General features: G+C 38.5%; 1 protein-coding gene across 1 annotated transcript in view; it reads right to left on the bottom strand.

Moving 5' to 3' along the window:
- Window positions 1–639: 639 nt before the first annotated feature.
- Window positions 640–15,362, bottom strand: part of LOC141768782 (semaphorin-3D) — a 62,564-nt gene continuing 47,841 nt past the window's right edge. Inside the window, exons 12-17 of the mRNA XM_074637143.1 lie at window positions 10,795–10,883; window positions 8,022–8,063; window positions 7,484–7,641; window positions 5,742–5,806; window positions 4,484–4,623; window positions 640–3,576 (exon numbers count right to left, since the gene is read on the bottom strand). Of these exons, the coding sequence (XP_074493244.1) occupies window positions 3,067–3,576; window positions 4,484–4,623; window positions 5,742–5,806; window positions 7,484–7,641; window positions 8,022–8,063; window positions 10,795–10,883 (1,004 nt within the window). The 3' untranslated portion in view covers window positions 640–3,066. The remainder of the gene's footprint in view (window positions 3,577–4,483; window positions 4,624–5,741; window positions 5,807–7,483; window positions 7,642–8,021; window positions 8,064–10,794; window positions 10,884–15,362) is intronic.

The following is a 15,362-nucleotide window of genomic DNA, read 5'->3' as shown; positions in this document are numbered from 1 at the left end:
TAATAATCATAATCATAATAACAATATAATAATTATAATAATCATAATAATAATAATAATAATAATAAAAATAATTAATCAATATATGCATATTTTATACCTATATTTTAACTTCTGCAGATTCTCTTTATTTTGTTTTTTGTTTTTTTTAATGCATATTTAATGAGCATTGTTGGAGAGCCTGATATCTAACATTTCTTCTGTGGTGTTCTGGTTGATAGTCATGTTGTTGCACATTACTGCCACCTGTTGGATGACTGAACTCCTCCAATATGCATTCCCACTGTAGATATGTTCCATTTGTTATCAATAATAATATCCCAGACCCAAATATTCAGACCTCTTGGTAGATTATTTTTTTAGAAATGGATTTTATATTCTAGAAAACAAAATATGGGCAATAGTCTGGAAACAAATGGACTGAAGCAGAATATTTCTAAGATAAAAACATGTTGGGAATTTTGGAAATAATGACATCTAACACCACTGAAATCTAATTCTACAAATAGTATAATACTAATAATATTAGTGTAGCCTGATATTTATATCAGGATTCCTACACATTTTCCATTGTACCTACCTTTGGAAAATAAACCAAAGTACAATGTGATATATCTTGCAATAAACATTAAAACCCTGGAGTGTTTTCATTATTTTATTTTACAACATTCTGTGGCTTATTCACATACAGAAAATTTAATTTCTTGATTTCAAAGCTTATTAAAATTGTGAAGTTAAAAACAGTTTTCGTTTTGTTTAAGAGAAACACACAAGTTTATATAAACACAGAGAACATGTACTAAAGTCTAGAATACAAAAAAGAAAACTATCAAAAATAGAGTTCTTTAATATACATTAATGTGAATAATAATTATTAGTTACATGGCAGAATTAATAAGCTATACATTATGTAATTTCAAGCTAGGTCCATTTCATGTGTGCGTTTCCACTGAGGCATATATTCAATCCATTAAGTATGTAATAGATTTTATCCGTGTAGATCATGTAGATTAGGTCTCAGAACAAACATAAATACATGTAAAACATTATATGTTTAAAACACAGTTAAATGTATAGCAGTAAATCGGGCAAACACTTTTATTGTTTAGTCTTCTGTCATTAAATTATCTACTGTATATATATATATAGTATATATATTGCTGTCTGCATTGTGTGTGAGATCCTGAGTCCATTATGAAGGATTTGCAGTTTTGCAACACATTTCATGTCAGCTATCTGGTGCCATTTTGCAGGTGCTCTGAAGAACTGGCTGTACAGACGGTCTAAATAGATATTTTGGATAGAAAACTGTGTGATATTTGTAAATTCATAACATTAAAGGTGCAGTGTGAAGGATCTGGTGGCATCTAGCGGTGAAGTTGCAGATTGCAATCAACTGAAAATTCTCCCGTGTGCCGAGCGTGTAGGAGAACTACGGTGACTGACGTGAAAATGCTGCTGTAGAAACATGGTGGCTGGTTCCGTGAAGAGGACCCGCTCTCTATATAGATATAAACGGCTCATTCTAAGGTAACAAAAACACAACGATTCGTATTTTCAGGTGATTATACACTAAAGAAAACACACTTATTAACATTACATTACATTTCAGCCAATAGATCCCCCTAAATGTTACACACTGGTCCTTTAAAGTAAAAGTAAATAGTCTGGCAAGGTCTCCTACTTTAGCCCACTATTCTCTCCAACACCCAAAGTAGTAACTTTAAAGGGATATTTCAAATTTTCTGAAGTGGGGTTGTATGAGGTATGTTTATTTAGTGTATTACCTACAGTAGATGGTTGACGCCCCCAGTTGGGAGTAACAGGCAGGAGTACAAGCACAGAATCGATGCTCTCTTCAAAGCCACCAGACTCCATTGAGAAAAATAGTACTTTTACCTCGAAGAACACAGGAGCTGCTGGTCTACCGCCGCCTTGATCAATTTGTTCTTTTGTGTTATTGTGTGACTTTCGTGAATCCGAACTAACGCTTCAAAACACCAAAGTCACACAATAACACAAACTAAATCTAACCAATCGAGGCAGCGGTAGACCAGCAACCCCTGTGTTCTGTGAGGGTAAAATTACTGTTTTTGTCAAAGAAGTCTGGTGGCTTTGAAGAGAGCATAGATAACGGTTTCAGTTCCGCGTCGGAAAGGGCTGTCTGATGGCATGGTAAAGCGGCGAAAATATTCTAAATATAGCGTACACTTAAACGGATAAGGATTTTTTAAGGTCTCTAAAATATGTTTTGCTGCTGCCCCCGTCCACAGCAGTACATTGCTGTGCTCCTGTGCTGGTAATCCTCTCTGCTTCTCCAAACTGGGGGCGTACCGACCGTCATCTACTGTAGGTAAAACACTGTCTATGGATAAATACCTCATACAATCCCACTTCAAAAAATCTGAACTATCCCTTTAAACAGTTTTTGGCATTACTAAGCTAATTAGCTAAGCTACAATTAGGAGCAATAACAAATGGTAGTTTGTCCTTGACAGTTAATAAGATGACATTATGTAAACTGAAATATAATCAGATGCATCTCTTCCCTTTTAACCATGTCTACTGCTGACAGTTACAAGACAACATAGTATATTGTCTTGTAAACTGTCAGCAACGCACGATTCAGTGTGTTATATACCCATAATACTTTGCACATTTGTGATTCTGAGGTGTGTCATGATGTCTGGTTTACCACACCTGACGTGATGCAACCGTGCTAGTCTGAATTTCATGTTACAAAATAACATTTTCAATTTTAGCTGAAGCTTAAAACCAACTATGTCTCAAACAATAATGAGTATTGCTAATAATATAAATTCAGAGACAAATAACGTTTCCCTTCATATCCGTTTTTGTTGTGTCTAAATGTCAAAATATTCAGGATGAGGATATACTAATGTCTTTTTTTAATTACTGTCAGTCTTTAATGGCAAATATAGTTGGTGTCACTTTACCAGCTGGCATTATTTGCTCACAAAGCAAACATTGTTGGTGAAACCGTTCCTTGTCCTCTGCATGTACAGAGTAGCAGTCATGGTAGCAGTCTCTGTGTTCTCCAGGTGACTAGAGGGGGATCTCAGGAGGGTTGTTCCTCCTCACCCGGGCTTTCCTGCTCTCCTGTTTCAGCTTCAGAGTGCGCAGTTTCTGCTGTCGGCGTTTCTCGCGGTACCACAGCTGCTCACAGTACTCGTCCACACTCAGGCTGTTGGTCCCCACCATGTGCAGGTCTTTGTAGCTCTTCAGAGGAAGCTGCTGAGGATGCTGGGGCAGCCATGAGTTCCTGTGTCCCGGCACCGGAGGCTGCTGACGGGTGGGTCCCGACTGGCCGAGAAACCCGGCTACCCCAGCCGGGGTGATCCTCCCGAGGACCGCGGGGCCCGGGTGGTTCTGCTGGTAGCGTGTTGGGTGGAGGCTGTGTTTGGGGATAATGTGAATGCGGTATCGGGCCAGCACCTGGCTGTAGGAGTGCTCGTGGCTGGCGCAGGTGTAGAGGCCTGTGTCAGCCAGCTCCAGGTGTTGAACCAGCAGGCCCCGCTTCATGTGGAGGGAGCGGTGGTCATCGCTCTGACGGAGCTGAGAGGGAGAGAGATGGTGACAAACAGACAGATGAGAGGATGATGATCGAGTTGTCAGTTGACTCTCTTATAATTCACATGCACATTTAACCTCTTCCACTCTTTAAGGGCGCCGGCGCCCTTTTTCAAAGGTTGTATCAGACTCAGTTTTAGAGCTGGGTACCCACGAGTCTCCCCTTTACAGACATGCCCACTTTATGATAATCACATGCAGTTTGGGGCAAAAAACGTTTTTTTTTCCTCCAGTATAATTGTGTTATTTTTGCCTGTACTAAAATATATATGTTATATGTTATATGTTATGTTATATGTCTTTTTGTAGACTTTAATATATGACTATGAGGCTGGATTAGTCTATTTTTGCACTAACATTGTCATGTTAGAACACAAAGCACAGGTTTGTAAAATCAAACTCAGTTTAATCAGTTTAAAGAATTTTCATATTTTAAGATTAAGGATTACACTTTAATCTGTGGTATGGCATTTATCTTTTTTACAATGTTCAGGTTTATAAAAACCTGTAAAACCCTTTGATGTTGCAATAAGGCTTTTCACAGCCATATATCTCAGAACAACAACAAGGGTCTTAACTGAGCAGTCACAGCATCTCATATTCATATCCCTGATACTGTATGTATATACTTACAATGGATTTAATATTAAATTAAAGATAATATCACTGTAACTATAGTTATATAAAGGTAGTTAAAACGTCCAAAATCTGAGCAAGAAGCAAAACTTCATGGCAGGGAAAACTGTTTGTCAGCAGCTGGGTAGTTTTTCTCTTTCGCTCTCACAATTGAAATCAGAAAATATTTGAAGTATCCTTGGGAAAAAAATTGAGAGATACTATCACCAACTGATGTTTGCTGAGACAATCGTTAATAAGAATTTGTGTGGCTCACCTCTCTGCTTTCCTGTGCCTGATTGAGAGTTTGCTGCACCGTCCACTTGAGCTCAGCCTGCGGTGACCGAGGAACACACTCCAGGAAGGTTGAGTTTCCCTCCACACCGTACACCACCTTCACCTCCACTGACTCAGAATCTGACGGATCAACAGGGGGAAAAAAACAGAAATATATTCAGCATATAGAGTGTTTTTGTGCCAAGACAGCTAAAAAAGGGAGGAAAAAATCATGTGACCTCGATGTTTGGTATGCTCAGTGTGAACCTGAAAAGGGTGGGATTATAAGAAAAGCAATATTCAGTGTCACCTTATTTTGACGCTTATCAGGCAGAGAAAGACAAATAAAAAATCTTTATTTTATTATTTAATTTAAAAATATTTACACAAATATGTATACAATATTTGATCCATTCCTTTATTTTAGTAATCATTACTGTCACCAATTTGTCTGGGAAGCAGAGAAAACTGTAGTTACACAGTACAACCCCTAGAGGGCGCTCTACATCTAACTGCAGTTCAGAATGATAATAGAAGGTATTTTACTGTATATTCTCTCTCCGTACTGTATATTTTTGAATTATGGTAGTTCAGCAATAGCAAATGAATATTTTTGCAAAAATAAAGTAAGAAAATTTGGAAAAAGTGACAATTAATAGTAGTACACATTTAAAGTGCGTCTCCGTTAAATTGACAGCAGTAAAGACATTCAGTGTGTCCAAACTCCATACTATATACTAATTAAATACAGTGTACTATACCAGATACCAATTGTCTTAGTGTACTGTTTTTTTGCAGTTAATGTACAAAAAACATATTTGAACATTTTATACCAACAGGAAATGATACAATACATGTCAGATGTCAAACTTAAACTTAAAAAATACACATCAGAATGTTTTTCCAAGGATCTAATAGTTATATTTACCTCCGCCAAGGAGGTAAATATAACTTGTACCATCAACTCCTATTTGGACTTTACAGACGTTTTAGTGTTTAATCACATGTACCCCACTCACAGCCAAACATCAAACACAGTCAGGCATTTATGCAGATCTCTTATAAAGCCAAACAGCTGTCCCTCTGTGACGTTTTACATTCCATCCCCGCAAATTTGTGATGGCACTTCAACATAATCAATCACAGTGGGTGTATGTTAAGTACACACTAACCAAGCAGGTTGTCCATTATGTAGCTGAGGATAGGAAAATATTTCAAACAGAGACAGTTTATTCATATCAGACGGCGGAAATCCTTACCGTCCTCTGTGATTGGGCACTGACTCCAGGGGTCTCCGTACTTTACATTCTGCCTCCGCGCCCGCCTGTGAGACACACACACACACACACACACACACACACACACACACACACACACACACACACACACACACACACACACACACACACACACACACACACACACACACACACACACACACACACACACACACACACACACACACACACACACACATACGTATAAGCGTGGGATTATATGCACTGTGTTATTTTAGCAAGAAACTCTTTTTAATAATTTTTGCTTTAATCTCTTTGAATATTATTCTCTTGTTTATTGTCTGTACTGCACTCAATGTACAAAAACATGCTTCAAATGTGAGTAATGTGGGTTACCATCTGTGACTGAAGTGTGTGCACTAGAGTAGACAGTAGACTCATCAGTTAAACAGCTGACAGAAGCACATAATGCCATTGCATTTAGATAAAGTTGTATAACAGCGTTACATCCTCCTCCTCACTGTTGTTACTGGGCTTCTACCGCCTCCTCAGTGGTGAAAATATGAAGCTACTGCGATTATGAATGAGGAAACACGGAGCGAGAACAGGCTGTGAAAATACAGAGTGTTGTTTCAGTCATGGTAAAGAGTGTTCTAGTTGGACCCGTCTCTGTCGTTTTCTGACCCTGCGCCCCCCTCCCAGACTCTAACATGAGTAAAGGTCTCGCTGCTCCATTTATTTGTCATCCTTTCCTTCACCAACTCTCACTCTCACCAGGTCTCTCTTCATTAACTCAATTTAATTTATTTTTATATAGCGTAAAATCACAACAGAAGTTATCTCAAGACGCTTTTCATATAGAGCAGGTCTAGACCGTACTCTATACTTTAGAGACCCAACAAGAGATCCCCCATGAGCATGCACTCTGTGCGACAGTGACAAGGCTCTTTAACGGGTAGGAACCTTGGGCAGGACCAGGCTCCAGGTGGGTGGCCATCTGCCACGACCGAGCAACCACAACAATAGCACAACAGCTATAATAGTAATACAAATAGGACTAATGACAATAATCAGCAGCAGTGGATATAATATGATAATATGTGATAATAGTAATAGCAGTAATAATAATAGAAATATGACTACTACTACTAATAATAGCAGTAACAGTAGCAGTAATAATAATAATAATAGAAATACAACTACTACTACTAATAATAGCAGTAATAATAGCAGTAATAATAATAGAAATATGACTACTACTAATAATAATAGCAGTAATAGTAGCAGTAAAAATAATAGAAATAAGGCTGATAATAACGATGACTCCTGAAACACAACGATGTCAGGATCTCACAAGATTTTGACTCGTGTGCATAAATATGTGCACAGAAATGCAACATCTATTCATGACCAGAGCATTTTCTAAGTCCGGTGAGATGGCATTCAGTATTTATGCACCTAAAGATTGGAACAATTTGCCTGCTGATCTTAGACTTGCTCCAACACTGTGTTCTTATAAAACCAAACTAAAGACCTTTTTCACTCAATCATTGTCTTAAATGAATACAAGGTGTTGGTACAGTATGCTTGTTTGTATGTGTGAATGTATTTTTATGTGTATATGTATGCATGGATGTCTGTTTATTTGCACATTTTTGCTGTTTTGTTTTTATGCGATGCTCTTTTAACTGTTTTTGTATGATATGGTGCTATACCACCCATTTGAATTGAATAGTGTGTCTCCTCTCCCTGTGCCTCTTTACCTCTTGCTGGTGGGGAAGTATCTGGAGCAGGTCTGACCGTCCCAGGAGCAGTAGGGGTCTCTGGCCAGGCAGCACCCAGCACAGTCGGCCCCGTACAACTCACACCTCTGGAGCCCCAGCTGAGCCACGCCGAGCTCACTGGACACATACAGCTGTTGCTGTGGAGGAGAGGGAGCGAGAGAGAAAACAAGAGGGTCATTATACCTCCTACTACTGTTACAAGAAGGGAGAGGGAGATGAAAAAGGACGACAGAGGGTCAGTCGCTGGAGTTTAGGTCTTCGGCTTTGGAGCAATAGATGTCCATAACAGAAATATAGTCACAACTCACAATACAACGTCTTTCTTTTTCAGATGTCAGGGCAACAAGTATCTCAACAAAAAATGTAGTTTCAATACAATTTGTGAATTTATGAATATAAAGACAAGTTTTGTAAGAACCTACTCTGAATAAATATTATGAATACACAGACACACATATACAAGTCAGACAGACAGACAGACAGACAGACAGACAGACAGACAGACAGATAGACCTACTCTCTTGGTTGACAGCTCCATGCTCAGGATGGGAGTGGGACTCTGCAGGACAAAAGGGAAAACATACAGCAGCATTTATACATTCAGTATAATAATACATCATTATATTTATAAATGATTATGATGACCAGGGAAATATATGTGATATAATGAACAGACTTAAGACAAAATCTTTGTTTTTAAGAATTGCAAACACGTTATCAGCCTGTGACAGAAATGTACAAATGGCTAACAAACACAGGAATAAAAAAACAAAACACTTAAATATCTGTAAAAGTTGAATGAATGAAAATGAATGCTTCTGAAAAACACCCTGAAACACAAAACCACCCTGACTGTGTGCAGACTAGAAGATGGACGGCTTATAAGATTGACAACACAAAAAGATGATATTTAATCCGTGCAGAGGTTGAGGAATGCCTCGGAGCTACATTTGAGGTCGGGGCAGCTACCGAGATTAGAAATCTAATGAGTCTCTTTCTTCTTCAGAGGGCTAAATTACCCCACAGCTCCATTTTTCTAGCTCACTGACTTGTTTCAGTGTTTCACAAAGGGAGTAAATGACCCCTGACCACTCTCTGAGCGGAGGGGTCGAGCTGAGGGAGGACACTCAGAATATGATAGAAGGCAGGAGAACAGGTATATCTTTACAGTGATCTGGCTCTCCTGTGTCTCGTCACAGCCAACAAACTGACTCCTCTCTGAAACCCAGTCAGGGAGCAGAGCAGCCTCCTCTGGCCCAGACCTTCAGTGGGTAGAAAGCTAAGAAATAACACATTGACACACAGTCAATGCAGCTGCTTTGCCCCACGTCCCTGCTGGTGGAAATGGGTCAGTTCCTGTTATAATCTCACCTGTTAGTAAACAGACAAAGTGCATCTGGTATCCTGTTTGTTTGTGGCTGTTTTTCACATGTTGTGTCTTTCTGTGTTTCTTCCTTCCCTTCACCTGTGCTCTCTTTTAAAAGCGTATTTCCTCATGTCATTATTCCCACATGTTCTCCTCTATTTCTGTCTCTTCTCTTCTTTAATTTGTTTGCCCTACCGTATATGTATCTCTATTTCTGCCCTCCTCACTCCCCTCGCTCCCCTCTTGTCTTCCTTATTAGCGTATTTACATAGAGGACCTTGGGAAATATGTGCCCTGTTATCTGTTTTTCTGTTTAGTGGAGTTATTCCAGACAAATATGTTCCAGTGGAAATCACATGCAAGACCTCATGCAGCACATCACATGGTGCAGGGCTGGCAGATGGTCAGTGGGAGACGCCAAAACTAACTATGTGATTTTAGCCATAAAAGTCCTGTGAAGCTACATGTGTGTGTGTTTGTGTGCTTGACTATGGAAGGAGACCTTTAAAAGGAATACTTCACCTCAAATGACCATTTGCATATCAATTACTCACCAAGTGATTAAATACCTTGAATTCTTGAAGAAAACTCCAAAAAAGGAAAAAAGTTGGAACATGTCTCCAAACTTCTACTTTAAACAAACTGGTAATAGTAATAACTAGGGCTGTCAAAGTTATCGCGATAATAAGGCGTTAACGCGAAATTGTTTTAATGCCACAAATTTCTTTAACGTATTAACGCGATCGATCTTTCGGAGGTTGTAGCGGGCTTAGCTTTAAAGCTAGTGTGAAGTAACTGGTATCATATGAAACTAGGAATCCATTGGTACCAACCATGTCATACTAGCTTGTCGGGAAGGACGTTAAATAACACTCCAAACTTGCGCACAATTTTGGTGAGGACAAACTGGCATGGCCATTTTCAAAGGGGTCCCTTGACCTCTGACCTCAAGATATGTGAATGAAAATGGGTTCTATGGGTACCCACGAGTCTCCCCTTTACAGACATGCCCACTTTATGATAATCACATGCAGTTTGGGGCAAGTCATAGTCAAGTCAGCACACTGACACACTGACAGCTGTTGTTACCTGTTGGGCTTCAGTTTGCCATGTTATGTTTTGAGCATATTTGTTATGCTAAATGCAGTACCTGTGAGGGTTTCTGGACAATATTTGTCATTGTTTTGTGTTGTTAATTGACTTCCAATCATTAATATATACATATATTCACATAAAGCAGCATATTTGTCCACTCCCATGTTGATAAGAGTACTAAATACTTGACAAATCTCCCTTTAAGGTACATTTTGAACAGATAATAAATGTGTGATTAATTTGCGATTAATCACGATTAACTATGGACAATCATGCGATTAATCGTAATTAAATCATTAAATCGATTGACCGCCCTAGTTTTAAATAGTAAGGTTGGATTGGATTATACTGCATGAGTATGAGAGATTTTAAACGGATGTTTTGATATAGTTTTGTCGTTGTTAAACGTGGCCCCCATTTACTTCAATTCATCAAGACTTCTCTGTTTTTTGATTCTCCGTTCACCGTGGAGGCATGCGAGAAAAACTAAGTTTTTTTTCAAGAATTCAAGGTAACACGTGGTGAGTAACTGATATACAAATAGTGATTTTGGGAGTGAGGTATTCCTTTAAAGGTTCTGTGAGATAATGTGAATAGAAAAAATAAACTACAAGTACCCTCCTGACTGAAAGTGTTTACTGTTATTCAGGTAAAGCAGGCGTTGAACACCAAATAATCATATAAAAAGTCTTGTTTTTTGTTAACTTGAATGGGAATTATGAACAAGTACTGATAAGACACTGCCACATTTCCGACTGCCTTGTCTAATGTGGGTTTGTTGCATGAAGATAATTGTCAAAAAAAAACTTTATTGATAGCTGTATCTCACCTGGAAGACAGTCAGCTCCTCTAGAATGATCTCCTCTGTGTCCCAGCTGTCTTTGGTGACTGACACTGCTTTCACCACCTTCCCATCATCTGAAAACAAAACAAAAAAACATTTACCTATATGTCAATACACACATACAGTGTATGTGTAATGTATGTGTAATGTATGTGTAATGTATGTGTAATGTATGTACACTGGTGCACACAAAGTAGTCATCTATTCATGGAAAAACTGTCATATTCAGGCTTTTTGAACCCTGATTGTCCCCTGGTGTCATATCTAAAACAACAACTTTCGGCTGACCTGTAGTAGCTAACACAATGATGAAACTTGACTGTTCAACTGGGTTAACTCAAACAAAGAATGGCAAAAGTTGTGCCATGCAGCGAATGTGCATCACTGATTGACATGCTGACAGTTCAAGTAATTGTTAAAATGAATTGTCAAATAAACAAAACAAAACAAAAACAAAAATGCTCCATACAGAAGATACATCACAGAAAAGCTGTTTGGAACAATATATCAGACATTTCTGTTTGTTGTATTTCAACGTCATGTTTGGGAATGAGAAAAGTCAGTAAGTCGTTGAATAGAGTCTGTAAACACGACCTGACACACACGCAATGTCGGGATGCTCCCAGGGTACCTAATAAACATCACAGATCTCACTGTGGGAAATCTCCTGTGTGTGTGTTTCCAGCTATATGCAAGTACCAGACTGAGACTATTGCATGCTGTGTGTGTGTGTTTATGCACGTGTGTGTCTACAGATGAGTCTGTCAAAACAAGCGTGCCCTACATGGACTAATGATGCATGTAGATGTCTGTGGCCATCGAGACCTTTGTAACATTTCCTTTCAGAGACAAGATCAAATCTGTTAACGTATTGTTTGTGCTCCAGCGTTTCTTCTTCTCTCAGTCTCAACCCAATAAGGCAAAAAATAAATGTAGGAGACCATACTTTAAGCACTTAAGCACACTTTTTTAGGACTTGAGCCAGCTCAAGCTTGAATAGTTTGAAAAGGGTCTCTATGTGTACTGTAATATACAACAGGATCTAGTAAAAACATGTATTATACTCTTGTAGACTTTATGTATACATTTATAGATGAATTATGGTTGGACTTCCTAAGTATCTTCCTGGCATGAAGGACAGTGCAACTAATGTGACAGTTATTCTATACTTTTGTGAATCCAGTTTCCTTGTTTCTGCACTAATTCATTTTTACAGAACCTAATAGTGCAGACAGACAATAATTTGCTTCCCATTAATCTCTATTGAGGACTCCACTGGTGTCACATGGGATTAAAGTTTCTTTCTCAAGAGCGCAGTATTGTTAATGGGTGGGTGAGAGGGTTATATCAATTCTCCAGCTTCCTGTGAAGCTCCAGGCTACAGCTGCACCAGCGTGAAGGTCATCAGGTTTTCACAACTGAATTAGAATAAGAGGCTTGTGGTTAATATTTAAGACTAGAGTTCAGGGTCCATCGCTCTTGAAACCTCAGATTCATGGATCTGGTCCTCTGCATACCAAACAGACAACAATAGAGCTCTACAGTATGGCGCAACCTCAAAAGCAGATTCTCCTTTAGTTTTAAGCTGGAGAGAGGAATCACCAACAAACCCTGATCAGAGACCTGTTGGTGATATAAGGCTGCAGTAGATCTCTATGCAGAGCTCTGTAAGTGACCACAAGGACCTTGAATTCTATTTGTGAGGTCCTCGTCGAAAGTTAACAGCAGCATTTTGGACCACTTGTAAATTAAGGGTGCTCCGATTGGGATTTTTTGAGGCCAATCAACATCACTGGAAGCAATATCAGCTGATTGTGAAGCATTATTTATTTATTTAACTATTCTTAAAGGAACAGTGTTTAACATTTCGGAGGATCTATTAATAGAAATTGAACAAAATAATCAGAACTATGTTTTCATTAGTGTATGTCACCGTCGGCTTGGTGCGTCAGGGCCTTTAGGGACAAGACTGTGTGGAGCAGAAATAAGAACTTGCAGCAATGAGCTGCAGGAAATTATCTGCCATCTCATTTTTTATAGATTTTTGACAAATATTTAAAGGTCCCATATTGTAGAAAGTGAGATTTCCATGTCTTTTTTTAGTCATAAAGCAGGTCTAGGTGCCATATAAATACTGGGAAAACATCAAAACCCTCAATCTACGGAAAAATGCGCACAGCCCGTATTTAGAAACTGTGCCTTTAAACGAACCGTCAGGACGTCCGTAAGGTTGTTGTGATGTCACAACTATACAATGAAAGGTAGAAGGGCCGCTAAACTGAGTAGTTGATACAACACAGTGAGTCCCCAGCTGCAGTTACACTGTGAAGACAGCAACAGCACAGATGCCGAAGACCGGCAACGCTGACCAATCAGAGCAGACTGGGCTTTTTCAGGAGTGGTGCTTAAAGGGTCGGGTGCTAAAATGGAGTGTTTCAGACAGAAGTCGAATACAGGTATATTCAGACAGACAGTATGAGAAAAATAATGTTTTTTTTAACATTAAAGCTTGTAAACATGTTCTAGTAGAAACCCAAAATACAAGTATGAACCTGAAAAATTAGCAAAATATGTCCCCTTTAAAACTGCAGATCATCTGTCTACACTTTTATTGTCAGTATTTAAAGGCCCCATTTAGCTTTTCTAAGAGTTGACAGCAACATTAACAGGGATGAATGTGTGCATGAAACTGAATTAGGAAGCCACTACTCAACTCCGTGCGTGACCTCAGAGTGACCTGTAGACGTTTCATAAGCATATTTTATTTTTATGGTAAACCACGTTGGCGTAAGCACGTGGCTAAGCAGTAGGATATATATAAAAGGGACATTATCTACTCTTACGAACAGCAACAAAAAGAATGATCTATCGGACGGTAAGACGACGTAGAAGATTCATCTTGGTCACACAACGTGAAAATCAGAGCACTTGAAAGAGCAGAAAACGCATTTATCAGGCAGGTAAATGTGCAGTTGATGGGGAGATGAGAGATGTTGGAGAGGAATCCACTTAGAGGAGATGTATGGAGCCGTGGGAGCACCTCTGGCCCTGCGGCCTGTCACCAGCCGTTAAATAACCTCCACCATTTATCACACACACAACCGTTCACTGTCAAACACACACACGCAAACACACGATCACAATTACACACACACACACATACCAGGTTACTGCAGCTGGTGGGACACAAAGAAGAAAACACACACACACCTGCAAACATATATGTGTGCATGTTGACGCACACACACACACTTACAAAGAGCAGACACACTCAAGAACCCATTCACCCTGTCACAAGTGTTGCTTTGGGATAAAACAGTAAACGTCTCCATTTGCCACCTTCAGAGGCCTTTAAAGAGATAATGAATGAATGTGGGATGTTTACACACAACATATGAACAAATGATCCACACTCAGTCATCCTAAATGACACTTTAATGATGCGGTTGGGTTAAAATTGTATTAATAATAAATATAGTGAAGAAATATATAATAATATATATATATATAATATAGTGATAATAGTTCATTATTGTAAATATGAACTATTTCCCTGTAAATTTAAAAATGTAAATAGTATTCATTGAACTATGAAGCCTTTTGTAAAAAAAATTAATTAAAAAAATCATTATTTCAATGAATGAATCAGAAAACTTTTCACGAACCCCTCTTTGAGAATCACTGGTTCACAGGATAAAAAGATTTTTAATCTGTGAACCAGTTTAAATGTATTTCCTTTCGAGGAAAGCCCAAAATAATGTGTTATTTGGTTAAATATATAAAACAAAAGGAGGAAACACAAATATAAGTGATCTTAAAATGAATCATGTTTGGTTCACGTTGTGTTAATTGAGCATGGACATACAGTATGTCATTTCCAGCTACCATCTTTGTCTGGATTATGGATATACAGTTGCAAACTTGTGAAACAGATTAAAAATATATATTTTTATCCTGTTAACAACAGAATAAGTTTTATCCAGATGTTTAGAGGAGACTTTAAGGATTCAGGAAATACCTTGAGAACAGCGGCATGGTTTGTTAAATGTCGTTCTGAGCTTTTCAAAGATCGCCACTTTTTATTTTTCAGGAAATCGCATACTTAGTGTGACTTGAATGTAATGAATGATAACACATGAAAGCGGCACAAACTGGAGCTAAACGCTCTCTAAACATCTATCTCTAATTCTCTTCTACCTCAGTCCTAAACTCTTCATCTATTCTGTGAACATTTGTTCCTGTATGTTCATTTTAAAGTAGTCCTGGTCCTACATCTTTAATTCATAGTATATATTAAATAAAGTACATTATTACATTAAACATAACAATGTAATGTTATGTATTTTAATGTTCAGGTGTATATGCATCACCAGTGGCTGTGTGTCTTCATCCTGTTTCTTCTTCTCCCTGTGCCTCTCATGTTTCTCTGTTTGTCTGAAGACAGTGTTTCCACCATCTATTTCTCCACGTCTTCTACCACCACATCTATCAACATTAACCCTTGCTCTGCCCTCTGTCCAATTTCTTTTAAATCCCTTTAGGTTGTTATAAGA

This window comes from Sebastes fasciatus, chromosome 1 (assembly GCF_043250625.1).
Source record: "Sebastes fasciatus isolate fSebFas1 chromosome 1, fSebFas1.pri, whole genome shotgun sequence".
Lineage (NCBI taxonomy): Eukaryota > Metazoa > Chordata > Actinopteri > Perciformes > Sebastidae > Sebastes > Sebastes fasciatus.
Note: the sequence above shows the minus strand (reverse complement) of the source record. Positions and strands in the feature narration are given on the sequence as shown.